The sequence below is a fragment of the Gambusia affinis genome, linkage group LG12 (assembly GCF_019740435.1).
Source record: "Gambusia affinis linkage group LG12, SWU_Gaff_1.0, whole genome shotgun sequence".
Taxonomy (NCBI): Eukaryota; Metazoa; Chordata; class Actinopteri; order Cyprinodontiformes; family Poeciliidae; genus Gambusia; species Gambusia affinis.
The window spans coordinates 22,841,043-22,857,257 of record NC_057879.1 but is presented as its reverse complement, the minus strand read 5'-3'; the positions used below and the strand labels follow the sequence as shown (position 1 = coordinate 22,857,257).

General features: G+C 38.1%; 2 protein-coding genes and 3 non-coding genes across 6 annotated transcripts; all 5 read left to right on the top strand.

Moving 5' to 3' along the window:
- The first annotated feature begins 376 nt into the window (after positions 1-376).
- Positions 377-11,228, top strand: hectd3 (HECT domain containing 3). 2 transcript variants are annotated; one of them, XM_044133680.1, is made up of 20 exons: positions 377-493; positions 800-1,261; positions 1,869-2,122; positions 2,197-2,332; positions 2,522-2,643; positions 4,136-4,249; positions 4,434-4,516; positions 5,486-5,651; positions 5,739-5,820; positions 6,862-7,044; positions 7,118-7,170; positions 7,891-8,059; positions 8,136-8,249; positions 8,873-8,962; positions 9,073-9,279; positions 9,367-9,496; positions 9,943-10,017; positions 10,125-10,206; positions 10,295-10,366; positions 11,012-11,228. In XM_044133680.1, exons 2-20 carry the CDS (start codon positions 908-910, stop codon positions 11,094-11,096), a joined length of 2,571 nt encoding a protein of 856 aa, XP_043989615.1. In that variant the 5' UTR covers positions 377-493; positions 800-907; the 3' UTR covers positions 11,097-11,228. The 2 variants fall into 2 exon arrangements, with proteins under 2 accessions (XP_043989615.1, XP_043989616.1); XM_044133681.1 differs by lacking the exon at positions 377-493 and adding an exon at positions 687-706.
- A 953-nt stretch (positions 11,229-12,181) lies between these two features.
- rps8a (ribosomal protein S8a) lies at positions 12,182-16,074 on the top strand. The gene is made up of 6 exons (XM_044133679.1): positions 12,182-12,243; positions 13,024-13,130; positions 13,349-13,448; positions 13,630-13,805; positions 14,664-14,793; positions 15,916-16,074. The coding sequence occupies exons 1-6, from the start codon at positions 12,240-12,242 to the stop codon at positions 16,023-16,025; spliced, it is 627 nt and encodes a 208-aa protein (XP_043989614.1). The 5' UTR covers positions 12,182-12,239; the 3' UTR covers positions 16,026-16,074.
- Positions 13,167-13,275, top strand: LOC122841871. Its single transcript, XR_006372467.1, has one exon. It is a non-coding gene; the product is annotated as a small nucleolar RNA SNORD46 (small nucleolar RNA).
- On the top strand, positions 13,480-13,548 carry LOC122841868. Its single transcript, XR_006372465.1, has one exon. It is a non-coding gene; the product is annotated as a small nucleolar RNA SNORD38 (small nucleolar RNA).
- On the top strand, positions 14,502-14,570 carry LOC122841869. Its single transcript, XR_006372466.1, has one exon. It is a non-coding gene; the product is annotated as a small nucleolar RNA SNORD38 (small nucleolar RNA).
- Positions 16,075-16,215: the final 141 nt, after the last annotated feature.

Here is a 16,215-nt window from a genome sequence, read left to right as displayed (position 1 = left end):
GTAATTTCATTGAATGAACAAACCAAGTGTCTGACAAAAAAAATCAATTTGGAAAACTATTTCTTCTTCCTGCATTTTTATTCTGTAACCATGCTATTTATTGGTTGTTGTTTTTATTTTAGTCTTTAAATTCCAGAAGGTACACACAACTCTATATATGTCTGATGACATCTCTGCGAAATAATCAGATATTATAAGTCTGTTTGCCTCTTTTAGTGATACTTTTTAACTCTTGAGTAAATTCTTGGATCGCTACTTCTTACTTTTACTTGAGTAAAAATATATTTAAGTAGTGCTACTTTTACTTAAATACAAGTTTTGGCTTCTCTACCCAGCTCTGATTATTTAAAGTCACAACTTTGAACAACACAGAGCGTGTTAAAAAATTAAACAGTTTCGAGCTTTTGTTTTGAAAGGGAAACCGATCGGATGTTCTTTGCACTTCCGCGTTGTTAGAAATCAGGACTTTCTTCATCTAAACCCTTCTCAGCAGGTATGTTGACATTTACTATTCCTGAAGACAGCTTCCGGGCTTGTTCTTAAACTGTGTGACGTTTGTGTAATTTAGTATTTCAGATATTTAACTGGATCTATTATTAGTTTTTGTTAATAAAGAGTAAGAGTCCCAGTCATTACAGAACACCTAGCAGGTTAGCATTAGCACAGTGACTTTTACCTTCAGAAATGAGGCGACTCTTTATTCAGAGTGAGTGAACTTTGCCCTTTGCTTATGTCATGTCTGACCTTTGAGACTTTTGTAAGTCGTGTTTTGAGGCGGAATGTTCTGTATTGTTTGCAGCAGCGTCCCTGCATCCAGGCTGGAAAACACAACAGGACAGAGGTGTAATGTCAGCTGTCCTCCCCCTGTTGCTGCCGGGCTGTTGATCCTCTGTTCATCCTCTCCACCATGGCTCTGGGAGACAACCCTCACCTCCTCCTGGGCAGGATCCGCTTCTTGAACAAGTGCATAGAGAGCTTCAGGAGGAGTGAGCCGATCCCTGAGAGTTTGTGTTATGTTCCCAAAGAGGTCTGCTACAAAATCTGCAAGGATTCATCCTCCAACTGCTCTGCTGCTGCCGGAGCTGCTGCAGGAGGATCCACAGTGGGGAAGACCCTCCTGGCTATCTTCGAAAGCCCTCATCAGGTTCCACACAGCAAGAAGTCATGCAAGTACAGCATAGAGCCGAAGAAAGGGACCTGCATCAGAACCACAGGGGAGGAGTACTGCAACAGCCAGGGTCTCTGGGTGAAAATAAACAAGGTGAGCTCATCATCCCTCTCCATTAGTTAAAATAGAATAAAAATATCCTTTATTGTCCCACAATTAGGGATGCACTGAAACACTTTTTTCATTTCCAATGCAGATATCAGATGTTTAGTATCGGCTGATGCCGATCTGATACAGAAAAACAGTGCTGAATTGGCGTAAAATGTTTATATTTTCAAAGAAAATTTAACTGACCTTTCTTTTTCTAAAGACAGACATAAACTATACAATTAAATTACTAATTTATTTGATAATTGTGATCCAGCACAGCACACTTAAATATACCGATAGCTTCCCAACTTTGGACAGACGTGTAAAAACAACACAGCTTTAATTTCTTCAGTCACTTCCAATACCGATATCTGAGGTTCAGTAAATACCGATCCGATACATAAAAACAGCACTGAATTGACTTTTCTTATTTTAAACAGACATAAATGCACTGAATTACACATTTATTTGACAAATCTGCACCAGTGCAGCACATTTTAGAAGGAAGTGTTTGCAATTTCATTCTGTAAGACATCTGTCAAAGTTGTGATATTCAGAGAAACTTTTTGCTGATGTTTTTAACGACCAAATGACGGCCTTCGGTTCCCAGGATCAGCTGGAGGAGCTGCGGCCCGGCCAGGACCTGGAGGAGGGCTGGATCCTGGTGTGTAAACACACGGAGGGAGGCGACAGGCTGGTTCCCGTGGAGTCGCCAGAGACAATCATTCGGCAGCAGCAGCTCTTCGGCTACGACCACAAACCCTGCTACAGGTGGGAGCAGGTGGTGGACGTGGAGAACGCGCTCTACATCGGCTCCAAGCCCAAAATCACAGAGTGCGACTCGGTGGCTGTCCAGAAGCTGAGGTGAGCACGGCCGTGTGAAGTGACTGTTGACTGTAAACGAGGTGGTGAGTTTGAACGCTACCTGCACATCCCAGGTACGTTCCTCCCACCTGGACATACGAATGCGACGAGGATCTGGTGCACTACTTCTACGACCACATAGGAAAGGAGGACGAGAACCTGGGGAGCGTGAAGCAGTGCGTCACCGGCATCGAAGTGTCTTCAAGCTCGGTGAGCGACAATCGGATGTTTAACTGCTTCTTCATTTAGGTTGGATTCAAACAGCAGGCAAATTATTTACATGATAATTTAAACTAACTCAATCATTTCAATTTGCATGACTCATTGTTTTTCTGTCTCTACTAAAAATCTGATTGCGTTTTCCTGCTGTGCCTGAATCAAACTGATGTTTAACGGCAGGAGGATCCCAGCGGCGGGGTGACCTGTCTGACTGATGGCGACACGGAAACCTACTGGGAGAGCGACGGCATGCAGGGGCAGCACTGGATCCGCCTGCTGATGAAGAGAGGCACTGTGGTCAAGTAGGAATCTGCTGTCTGTCGGGTTATTTATGTTTGAAGCTCAGCTGGGGGCGTCTTCATAAGGCTTTGGCAATATTAGGAATTCTCACAATATTGATATTTGTTGTTATACATTCCTGATATTATGATGATGATTTATTTGATGCTCTCACTCACAACATTTAGAAAGTTTATTTTTGGTTTATTTTCTTGTATTTTTTCATGTTTAATCCTAAACTTCATTGATTGGATGCCTGTAGATCTGTTCCAATAAGCAATAAATCAATTAATTGCATGATAAATTAAAACAAACTCAGAAATTTTCATTTGCATAATTTATAGTTTTGTTTCTTTCTACCAAAAACTGAGTGATAAAATTCTTCAGTCTGGTTCTTTGGTCTCAACCAGCCCTATGTTTTACAGAACAGTTTTGTTTACAGAGACTTCATAAAGAATTATATTTGTTGTTTCTGTTGTTTTGTTTATTTGTTTTGGATCTTTAAAATGTCTTCCAGTTCCAGTCTTAAATGTTCGTTATATTTTAAAGTTTATTGATTTTTGATAATGTAATAATTTGCATTACTATGCCATTACCATTACATTACTTAGAAATGATCTCAAAACAACAATTTTATCATGTATTTCAAAAACTTCTGGGGCTATTTAACGTCCAGGAAAATCTGTTATTGTGACAGGCCTAGATCCATGTTTTAGTTGCTTTTAAAAGTCATTCAAACTCTTATTTCAATTGTATATGAAATAAATAATATTTCTGCATCTTATTTATTTTTTTAAGAATAGTCACCGACTTTCCAGCTTGTCTTTAACTAAGACTCAGCAAGTACCAGGAACTCCTGCAGCCGTTTGTGTTAGGAAGCTTCACTGCCTGATTTCCTACCAGGAGTTTTGCATTTTTAGTCCTTCCCCTCAAAAGAAAAAAAAAATTACTCATTTACTCAGGAACAATTTGATAGTATAATTAAACATGCAAACAAACAATCTGCAGCATACAGAGAACAAACAAGGTTTATTAGTTTACCACATTTCAGCAACAAGGCACAACAAAAACATAAAACAATTAACAGAAACATTAGATGACTGATAAAGTAAGGAGAAATATCTAAATATCTAGAGTCTATTCTCTGAACTACAGGGAGCCAGTGTACTTGGAACTTGGGTGTTTTTCTATTGTTCCCTAGATTTAGTGCTACAGCTTGTCTGATTTTTTTTTAGGCAGACATCTAAATACACTGTTGCAAACTAATGTGACTAAAGATAATGTGTGGATGAGTTTCTCTAGATTTTGCTGATATATTTGTCCTTTTTAGTCTTGGAAATGTTCTTCAGGTGATAGAAGGCCGACTTTGTAACTATCTTAATGTGTCGCTGAATGTTCAGGTCACTTGTTTCTCGCATTAATGGATTCCTTCAACTTAAACCTTAACAACAACCCAAGAAGCAGTGAATCCTTTTTTCTGTCAAAGGGTTTATTGTTTCTTTTTTCTTCCAACAGTAAGCTGATATTAACTGTGGACTCAACGGACGACAACTACATGCCCAAGAGGGTGACGGTTTATGGAGGAGAAGGAGACAATCTGAAGAAGCTGAGTGATGTCACCATAGACGAGTGAGTTTCAGCCAATGAACTTTCTTTACCTGCATAAATTAGCATTATAACGGCTGAATTATTGGTGCTTTATGAGTTTTATTTATGGGATAGTGAAAACTATCTCCATTAATACACCAGAGTAACACCAGAAAGACCTTTATTTTTTATACCTCATGACGTTCTGTTCTTATTTTTCATGTAGCAATCTGATTGGAGAGGTGTGCGTTCTGGAGGACATGACTTCTCATCTCCCTGTTATTGAAGTCCGAATCGAGGAATGTAGAGGTCAGTCTTTTTTTTGCTTTTTACCTTTATTTGTCCAGAAAGCCCCAGATATTAACAGTTGTTTTTCAGATTACACATTAAAGTTTGGCATTAAAGAAGAAAAACATAAAGAAAAGCAAAGTGGTTGGAGTCCTCATGACACAGAGAAGTCTAAATTAAGAATAGCAGCTGGACAATTACAGAAGACTTTAAGAGTAATATGAAAATTATTCCCAATATTGTTCTGTTAAATTCAGAAGATATAGAAAAATAAACAAATTCAAAGACTGTAAATCACAAGAATCTCCTAGAAACATACTCAAATCAAATACAAGTGTGTAATTAAATGTTTGTATATGAAAATAAACCACTGCTGTTTAATTCTTAGACTTAACGAGAGCCAAGAAAGCTATTTATGAAATACACTGTGATGAACTCTGTGAATAACTTAGTAAAACATGCTAATAGCAGTGATACAGAGTTTAAAAAGAAAAGTTTAGAGGAAGTAGAATGTGTATAAAGTGACACCATAATCAATAATGTTCAAAAATGTAGCCTGAAGAAGGTTTTTGGTGACGGTGAAGTTAAAATTGGCCGTATTTTGATGATGAAAACCCAGTCTGACCTTTCTAAATGCTTCCGCCATCCTGCCAAATGCCCAACATATCTGTATAAGGATAGTTTCATCTGCTTAAAGATAGATGTTTTTTCCTGAATTATGAATAAAAATGGAAAACAAAATGGGCTAAAAAATGAGCCCTGTGGAACTCCTTTTAAATCCAAATGAACTTTGTTCTGTTGTTCTATTTGAAAGGTAACTTGTGTATGTGGGCGTAAAATCTACAAATCTGTAAAGTTTGGAGATAATGATGATAAAAATGATTTCCAGAATTTAAACCAAATTTAAAAATTATTTCTTTCTTCATTAGAGGTAAGAAGAAACTATCTGTTTCAGTGAAACCTAAATAAAGCTTTCAAACTGTTTCACAGATGAGGGGATCGACGTCCGAATTCGGGGCTTAAAGATCAAGTCGTCGTGTGAACGGGATCTGGGTCTGAACGCCGATGTTTTCCACTCCTCCAATCTGGTCCGTTACCCCCGCCTGCAGGGCACGCCGCCCGACATCCTGTACCGCAGAGCACTGGTGATCCAGAGGTAAGACCGCTGCGGTTTCCCTTCTGCTTTCTTCAGCTGGATCAGTCCGTGACGCATCAGTTTGGTTTTATGTTCGGTCTGCTGCAGGTTCATCAGCCTTATGGACAATGTGCTGCCACACCTGGTGCCAGCCTGGGACTACAGCCTGGGAACGTTTAACCAGATCAAAGTGAGTCGGGTTATAGATGTTTATGTGGTGAACAGCAACCAAAACAAAACCGTGTTTGGTGACCGGCTTCTGGTAAACCCAACAAGCAAACAAACATAGGAATAATAGACAGTTTAATAGGTTGTGTCAGAAACGGATCACTTATTGGATTGTTTCAAAAATAATAATAATGCAAATGTAAGTTAGAATATATATTTTTAAGTTTAGTAAACATGATCTCTTCTTCTGCACACAGAAAATCAAAGAGATCAACACTAAGAACACCATCAATGGGAATGAAGCTTCTCTTTTCAAAATGCTTCTTCCTCCATTATCAACAGAAGAAGAGTCAAAATTATTTTTCTGCTACTGGTTTTAACCTCATGACTAAAAACCTAAATCTTAAAGAAACAAAACTGAAACTCAGAAACTGGAAATGTCTTCCTGCGTTAGCTGCCTAATTTGCTGAGAAGCAGCAGACTTAAACGTACCAACGAAGAAAAAAAAACAAACAACACTGTCCTGTTCTGTAGTAGCGACTTAAGCTAGTAAAAGTAGTTGTTAAACACAATTCTGTGTATTTTTTTCCAATAAGAAACCATTATATTTCCTAAAACAAAGCAGAATTAAAATTTCACTTAGTCTCTAGTTTGAAGTATTAATCCACTTGGGTTGCTAGGTAACGGCACTTGGCCTGGCTTGAGTTGCTAGCCCACAGTTTGGGCCTGCTGCGGTTGCTAGGCAACGGCGCAGTGGATTGTGACTCAATAATCAGAAGGTTTTTGAAACATCTCATTTTCCAGACATGTAAAAACATTAAGTCTTTGCCACATATCGGCTGGGTATTTTTTGTTTTTTTTAATGAATAGTAGAAACACAATTGGAGGTATAAAAACATGCTAAATGTGTCAAACAAATGTTTTCTTTTTCCTTTTTTGTGTTTTTTTTTTTTTAACTCTGTGGGTGTGTGTGTGTGTGTGTGTGTGCGCGCGTGCGTGTGTGTGTGCGTGCGTGCGTGTGTGTATGTGTGTGTGTGTGTGTGTGTTCTCTGGCGCCCTCTAGAGCATAAAGCAGTTCCTGCTGCTGTCCAAGCGGCGCTCCGCCCTCATCATCCAGTGCCTGAAGGACTCTGAGACCAGCAAGCCAAACTTCATGCCTCGCCTCTACATCAACAGGCGCCTGGCCATGGAGCACAGAGACAACCCGTCTCTGGACCCGAGCTGCAAGAACGCCGTGTTCAGCCAGGTCCGTCTCTAAACTCAGAGGTTCGTCAGACGTCGTTACCATGGTTTCAAGTTTGCTTTCTCTGCTCCTGAAGGTGTATGAAGGTCTCAAGCCGTCAGACAAACACGACAAGACGTTAGATTACAGGTACGTCTTCTTGGCCTCGTGTTACTCTCAAGTAGGAGTACAGCATGTTGTTACTTTTACTTTAATAACGATGAAAAAAATTATTCTGTTTTTTTTTTTGTCTGATTTTTGTAAATATTTCTGTATGAATATATTTCTTATTCTGGTGACATATCGGTCTGTCACAAAAACTAATTTTGCTGGACAATAAATTGTCCCAGAAGTTATTGTGATAAATGATTATATTGTTTTGATACCATTTTCTAGTAGCAAAATGGTAATAATGCAGGAACAGGTTCTCAAAGATAAATAAACTTTAAATTCTAATGAACTGGAAGACATTTTAAATACCCCAAATAAATAAACAAAACAACAAATAAAATTAATTATGAAATCTCCGTAAACAAAATGATTTATCCTTCAAAAATAGGACCAATGAAGATTTTGTTAGAAAAAGAGGAAAGAAAAAAAAAAACATAAATCACTAAATAAAAATAATTGTGTTTGTTTTAATTTGTCATGTGATTAATTGATTTATTGATTATTCTGACAGCCCTAGTTGCATATTTGTTTGGCCAAGTCAAATACTAAACCAAAAGCAGAAAATGTGGAATATCATCTTTGACATTATTATCGAGATATTTTAAAAAATTTATATATCATGATAATTTGTTAGCATCTCTACTCTGAAGTCAAAGTAAAGTTTGATCTCAAACCAAGATGAACTTTTCGTCTCATCAGATGGCCGGCTCGCTACGATCAGTGGTGGGAATGTAAGTTCATCGCCGAGGGAATCATCGACCAGGGCGGAGGCTTTCGGGACAGCCTGGCGGACATGTCCGAGGAGCTTTGCCCCAGCTCTGCCGAGTGTCCCATGCCTCTGCCGTTCTTCACCCGGACGTCCAACCAGGTAGCAGATCCGACCTCATCACCGCTGCCAAACGTCATTGAGCCTCGCCTTTCTGAAACCGTCTTTTGTCCATCAGGGAGACTTTGAGGCCAGAGATTACTACGTCCCCAACCCGTCCTGTAAGGACTTTCATAAATACGAGTGGATCGGTCAGCTGATGGGTGCAGCTCTCAGGGGAAAAGACTTCCTGGTGAGTCAACCTGCAATCCAATTGTAGGTTATTGGGTGCATCTGTAAATCTGCACCAATTTTCTTAATTTTGGGAGATTGGTGATCAGCCGATTCCTACATGTGCAGCCGAACTTATCTACCTTGTCAAAGATCTAAAAATCAACCACTGTCTCCTTCGTCTCTACCAGGAGAGAAGTTTTTCTTTACATTTTCTTCACAAAATGTAAACAAAAATTGAGTAGCGTTGAAGGATTTCTCTTTTGTCGTTGGGGAAAAAAACCATGATCCATTTCTCCAATTGGCACTAGGCTTGCATGTTTGTTTTGGTTGTAATTACCCAGAATGCCCTGCACTGTTGTTGGTAATACTATAAGTTTACTCTCGGATTTAAAAATAGTTTCCTGACTCTAATGTTCAGTCGTAGAGTTAACCTGAATTCAACGTCCAAATAAATAGAAGCTTTAAGCACGCGTGTCAAACAAGATGGCCGCCTTGGAACTATGGAAACCCAACGACTGCAAATCCAGATTTTCCAAAGACAAAATCTTGAGAAGCCAAAACTGTAATTAATCGATTGAAATGTTGTCTTGCAGCCCTACTTTGGACCATATTTTAATTTAAAATCCCAAATCCCTGCTGCAGGTTCTGGCTCTGCCTGGTCTGGTGTGGAAGCAGCTGACAGGGGAGGCGGTCAGCTGGAAAAAAGACTTCCCAGCAGTCGACTCGGTTCTGGTGAGACATCTAAGCAGTGCAGATTCGCTTTCCCAACCCTGACTGTAAATTTTTCAGATAATTTGTAGTCTTTGTTGGGTTCTGTAACTTTGGCTTAAATCTGCGATCAGGTGAACTTGCTGGAAGCCATGGAGAACATGGACAAGGAGACGTTTGAGTTCAGGTTTGGGGAGGAGCTGGTCTACACGACGCCGCTGACCGACGGCCACATGATGGACCTGATCCCGGGTGGCAGCAACGTGCCGGTTCGATACGAAGACCGCAAGGAGTTCATCCGCCTGGTGCAGAAAGTTCGGCTGGAGGAGAGCAGGCAGCAGGTTGGAGACAAACTCCTCTTACTTTATTATTGCTCATGGTTTCCTTTGTTTCATTAGTGATTTCTTGTTTTTCCCTGTTTGCTGCAGATTGCAGCCATGCAGGCAGGGCTGCTGAAGGTGGTTCCACAGGCCGTACTGGACCTGCTCACATGGCAGGAAGTGGAGAAGAAAGTGTGTGGAGACCCGGAGATCACAGTGGAAGCCCTGAAACGGCTCAGTAAGTTTTACTCACAATTAGGTCATTATTAAGCCTTTAAACTGAAATGTATAAAATTATACGGAAAATTCAGGTAGGCCTGTTGTAACAAGTAATAAATCTACAATATTATCATTTATCATAACATCTGGGACAATTTATCATCCAACCAAATTTGTTATCATGACAGGCGTAACCTTCAGGAGTGTTGAGAGAAATATACCGTACATCCAGGATGTCTCCGAATACTTACATAAATTGAGCTTTTTTGTTTTCAATAAATATATTTTTTGAGATTAAAAGCATAGATTGACTTCTTGTATTGGCACTTAGCTGGAGGATCAATATTTTATGAAAGAATAAATGTGGAAAAAGTGTCAAAACTTGCACAGATCAGGGATGTTTAAGTAGCAACACTCTACATTTCATTAACATGATGAAAATAATGTTTTTTATTTATCAACCAGCGCGCTACGAAGACCTGGAGCAAAGTGACGTCAGAGTGCAGTACCTATGGGAGGCACTGACAAACTTCACCAATGGTTTGTTCCCTGTAACTTTCCCTACTTATGTATGAGACATGAAGATAATTCTTTACAGTTTAACAAGACATAAATGAATGAAACACATTGCTTTTTTTTATTTCTAGAGGATCGCAGCAGGTTTCTCAGGTTTGTGACGGGTAGAAGTCGTCTTCCTGCACCAATCTATGTCTTCCCTGACAAACTAGGGTGAGCACGACTGCTATGTTTAGGAGTTATTTCTTAGCAGTGGTGGAAAAACAGAATAATCCCAGCTTGTTTTTGTTTTCAAATTCAGATCGGACACGACTGACGCACTTCCACAGTCGTCCACATGTTCCAGCACCTTGTATCTACCCAACTATCCAAGGTATGACCAGGTTAAGGGTTTACTAGTTTTTAACTCATTTAGCTTCACCGGGTCCAAATTCTGTAAAAAACAAAACAAAATAAAATCATACTAAGCACCTTTTGCTATAATTGGTTAATCAACAGATCATCCATACTGATGATCAGTAAAACAAGAAGAACTGAGCTTTTCACATGTTGATCTTATAAGTATTATTTTGCTGCTACAAATGGTTAAAGGAATGCCATGTTGTTGCATTTTTAGCAATAAAATGGTTATTTTCTTGCCAAAAACTAATTTTGTCTAAGTGATTAACTGAGAACATTTATCAGAATAATTGATTTATAAAATTATTAAAGCCAAAAATGTTTCTTTTATTATTATCTCTAATTATTGGATGTATATTTAGATATTTCCTCAGAAAGATCTTCTTTTAGTATGTTTTTGTGTAAAAGGGCCATGTAGTGGAAGTACTTGAACATAAACAATAAGAAACAGAGTTTGAACATTATAGTGGCTTTAACCTCAACAAATAACATAAAAAAATAATTGTTAGTTGCAGGATTTGGTCAGGATGCTATGATGACAGTTTTTGTGCTGATTTCTTGCCTGAACTGTAAATTCAAAATGGCCGAACACTAAAACTCTCCCTGCTCTCTTCTTCAGTGCCAAGGTTTGTGAGGAAAAGCTGCGCTACGCTGCGTACAACTGTGTGGCCATAGACACCGACATGAGCCCCTGGGAAGAGTGACCTCTCTGCGTCGCCTCACTGAATGCTGCTCATTACGCGGAAACATGCACACCGCCATGTTTATAACCACATCTGTACAACTGCCAGATAACAATAATAGCTGTATATATTAAACAACTGAGAAAACACAAACCTGACTCATTAATGTTGGTTTAACATGTATTATCTTCAAATGATAAGTTTTAATGGAGTTCTTTGAAAATGTTTTAAACCATTTCTCATCCAAGCAGTTAAAACTTGTTTAGGTATTATGGGTTATGTCCAGTTTGTGTACGTATTTTATATCTTAAACTTTAGTTTTGTAAGTAAAAGCCTAAATTTCACAAATCATAATACAGATGGTAGATTATCAATTATATTTTCTGGTATGGCTGGGCGATAAATCAAGTTGATTGATTAATCAAATATTTAATGTTTGGAAAATCTTTTCACAAATGCACTCCATGGGTTTTCTTAGTCTAGAATCAGCCAGAGTATCTCAGGCGGCCATTTTGTTTGGCAAACGTGTTTTACAGCCATCCTAATGTCCATAGGCAATTATCGTATTCCAGACTTAACTTTCTGAACAAATTTATCTATGAGTTGAGATTAGCAATGCTTGCTAGCAACTGATGGTGTTAGCTGTGACAGTCATGAGACTGTAGTACAGCAACAATCTTCAGTCAGAGGCCTTTTCAGATTTGTTGCAGGACTGACTGCTACTGGATATTCTTCCTGCTCATAGCATCATCAGCCACAACAAGTTTTTTGAAGATGTTCGGATGATATAAGTTATGACATTTAATTTTCTTTGGGAATACAGAGTTTGAATTTTAAAAAACAAAATCTGAGTCTAAAGAAAAGTCAGAAAGACTTTTTCAGCCAGAAAAAGCTGACTTCTGAACAGTCGGGAAAGTCTGAATTAAAATCTTTAAAAAATCTGAGATTAACTAGAATTATTTCCCTCAGTCGCTGTATTTCTCTTCCGTAAATGTGTGCGGTGGTTTACTTCGAAATAGTTTAAATGATTCTGAAGGTAAATTAGAAAAGGTTTAGAACGGCGTTTAAACGCGTGGGATTAAGTGCGTAAATTATCGCGAGAGGTCGAAGCTTCAAACCTACCCATGAGCCTTTGCGGTTCCTCTTTCTAGCCGGCGCCTGAGAATGGGTACGTGTTTTCATGCATTGCTCGAATACAGAATCCTTGTCCATCTCGTTTTTTATCGGTGGAATATTATCGAAATGGTTCGTCTTATTGCTGCTTAATAATTTTAAAATATTTCTAGCTCAAACTTTGATTCGTAAATGCAATATATGATGTTTTATCATTTAATTTTCAGTAGCTGTGTGAAATGCTCCAAGATGGCTGCTCGCATCACCCATTTCTAGCTAACTCTTGCAGCTGCAGTGTGTCCCGTAAACGGTTTAGAGTGCCGCTAAATTTGGCTTACATACTTTATTAGATGGTAGTGTGACTTGTAATGCTATTTTGGTTCGTGAAAGTTTAAATTTAAATGTGTAAACATTGTAAAGTTTAAGTGAAGGTTGTTAGCATAAGCTAGCGCGCTGGCAGAGATCATGTCATGCTGCTGATAATGTTCTTAAAAGCAGATAATGCACATTTTATTGTTTGTATTTAGTGGCTAACTGGTTTGAAATTTTAGCTGATGCACGTTTAGACATTTTATGTGATATGTACAGTCTCCGTTAACAACAAAGTCTTAAAGTACTCAAGGAAGTAGAATTTGATTCAAAATGTTTTTACATTTCTGTATCTAAGTTCACCTGAAATTGCTTGAGTGACATGATGAAACTCTTATAAGCGGATTCCAAATTCAGAATGCGGACAAACCTTACCTTGGAGAACTGATCACTCAAGCATAAGATTATTTTCAATCAGTATCATTGTAGAAACTGTGGTGTGACATTTTTGTAAACATTTTTCCAGGTATCTCAAGGGACAACTGGCACAAACGCCGCAAGACCGGCGGTAAACGCAAGCCCTACCACAAGAAAAGGAAGTATGAGCTCGGTCGTCCACCTGCAAACACAAAGGTAAGAGAAAAGACAATTTTGTGTTAAATGTGGAACAGCGTGAGAGATGAAAACTTGCCCTTAGGTAAGCTCCTATTTGAGCTGTTTTGGTTCAAAATTTTGGGCTTACCAATGGTAGGACTTGTCATAGTTACACTGACACGCTGCAGAGCTAAACATTTGGTTTTGCTGCTGCTGTAGAATTATATTTGCTTTAACGGAGTGTTTAATCGTTGCAGCTCGGAGCTCGCCGCATCCACACAGTGAGGGTCCGTGGTGGGAACAAGAAGTACCGTGCTCTGAGGTTGGATGTTGGAAACTTTTCATGGGGCTCTGAGGGTGAGTGTTTCTTTAAATTTTCTGAGTCCTCTTTCAATGATGAGAACTTTGTCAGTTCTGCTACTGAGTGCAAGTGGTGAAACCAAAGACTCTGAGGAAAAAAATAAAAGTCCTGTAAAACTAGTTTTTTTACTTCAAAGACTGAGGTTTTCTTGTTCTGATTTTTGCTTTGTGTGCTCAGGCTGCACACGCAAGACCAGGATCATCGATGTGGTCTACAACGCCTCCAACAACGAGCTGGTCAGAACCAAGACCCTGGTGAAGAACTGCATCGTCCTGGTCGACAGCCTTCCCTTCAGACAGTGGTATGAGGCGCACTACGCCACTCCTCTGGGACGCAAGAAGGGAGCCAAGCTGGTACGTTTCATGCCTTTAAACTATATTTAAAGATGGTGTTCAACATGTAAGATGTAAATTGATGCCAACTTCACATTCTGATAGGATTGGTGATCTGGACTTAATGTTTTATCACAATATTTTGTGGTACTGTTGTGATGATGATTAAAGTGACAATAAGAACTATTTATTATTACCTTTTCAGCCAGTTGTATGTCTGACTGTATAACAAAGTAATCAGCTGCATATTTTCGAATGTATTATTTGTTAATACTTTCATTCTAGTAGAGAGTGCTAAAATTAACAATCCATATAACAGAGGAAAAAAATTAAATTTAACGTGGCAAAGATGAATCCAAATTTTAGATAAGTTCATGTGTTTTCACAATTGGATGTGGTTCATTTATGCCCCTCATTTGTCTAAATTTTACAAACAAACTGCTGAAGCCAATGTTCTCAAAATGTAAATTGGAGAATTTGTTTTTAACACAACTCAGTTTGTTTTTCTAGCATTTGAACAGAACTCTGAAAAAGTGTGAAATTGTTCTTCATCTGATACTGTTTTTATGATTTAATTACAAACTGTTGGGAAATTTTGAAATTTGCATTTGGAAAAGTATTTTTGAATTTGAGAGCTGACTTTTTGAGGTGTTTACAAGTGGTAATCAGGATTGTTAAGACCTCAGTTTTACATAACATTTTAATCTCCATCAAGTCTTTCCATGATGATAACTTTGACCAGTTCTGCTACTGAATGGAAGTGGTGACATCAGAGTCTCTGAGAAAGACGAGCGAGCAGCACCAAAAACAATCAGCAGAGAGTTAATTTTTACAAAGATTATTTCTTATTCTAATAATTCGTTTCCTGTCCTGCTGCAGACTCCTGAGGAGGAGGAGATCCTGAACAAGAAAAGGTCCAAAAAGATCCAGAAGAAGTACGAAGAGCGTAAAAAGACGGCCAAGATCAGCACTCTCTTGGAGGAGCAGTTCCTTCAGGGAAAACTTCTCGGTAGGTCAAACATCCTCATCCACTGTGAAACCTAAACAAGGAGCCTGAAAACAGAATTTCATGATATTAAAGTTTTAAAAAGGGAACAATTCTCTAAATCGCTGTAAAGAACTCACTCTTATACTTGTGCTCAATGTTTGTGCATTCTGTTTCCTAAAGATAAAATCCATGTCAAACTGATCATTTTGGTCAGAAATGTTCTTTGTTTTGGAAATTTTGCTTTTAGTTTGGCATATAGTCGAGTCACAATGACAGTACGGGTCGGTAAAACTGTCAGGAAAAAAACTGTTCTGGGGTTTCATGTTCACTAAAGCAAATTCACAATGACGTCCAAGGGTCATACTATAAAAATCTAAAAAATAAAATTATGGGAAGAAAGTTGTAACATCACAACTTCATCTTAATTTCTCATCATAAAGTTACAAGAAGAAAGTCTTATTGCCAAGATAAACTTGTATGAGAATAAGGTTGTAATATTTTGAGAGTGAAGTCTGAAGAGTCGTAATATTATGTTTTGTACAATTTTATACTCGTAATGTTACGACTTTATTCTCACGACTTTTCTAGTTCTATTCCGTTATAACTTTTCTTAATATTACTTGGTGCAAAGTAATAGTTATAAGTACTTGTTATATTACTTTATTTCTGTGCAATTGTATTCTTGTACGACTTCTCATGATGCAACGTTTATTAATTTTATTTACAATTTTATTCTTGTACGACTTTGTAATGTTATTTTATTCTACGGCTTCTACTAATATTACGACTTTTCGTAATTTTACGATTTTATTTATGTACAACTTCTTAATGTTCTCGTACAACTTCTTGTAGCATTGCAATATTTTGTAATTTTCTTATTTTATGACTTAATAATATTCCGACTTGTACAACTTTATTTTTGAAATATGATTTTATTCTCATACGACATTCTACTTTTTGCAATATTATGACTGTCCTCATGATTTTATTCTCATAGCTTTATTTTTAAAATTTTTAGAACATTAAAACTGTAAATTGACAATCTTTAATTTATTTTTTTTTTAAATCCATATTTATATTTTTATTCTCTGATTTTTGCTTTAGTTCCTCCTAATGGTTTAGTTTTTTCTTGCTTTCCTGCAGCTTGCATCGCCTCCAGGCCCGGCCAGTGCGGCAGGGCAGACGGATATCTGCTGGAGGGCAAAGAGCTGGAGTTCTACCTGAGGAAGATCAAGGCCAAGAAAGGCAAATAGATGTACAGCTGTTTGATACAACAATAAAACTCAAATGTCCCACACCTGATCTGATCTCTGAGCTCTTTGTTCTTTGAAATGGGAACGATTCCTATAAAATCTAACTTGGTGCAGAAGCTGGAAAAATGGCAAAGTTTTAGTTAAATCCTGACCGAGTTTTATTTTCACACAGTAAATGATTTCTGATGAA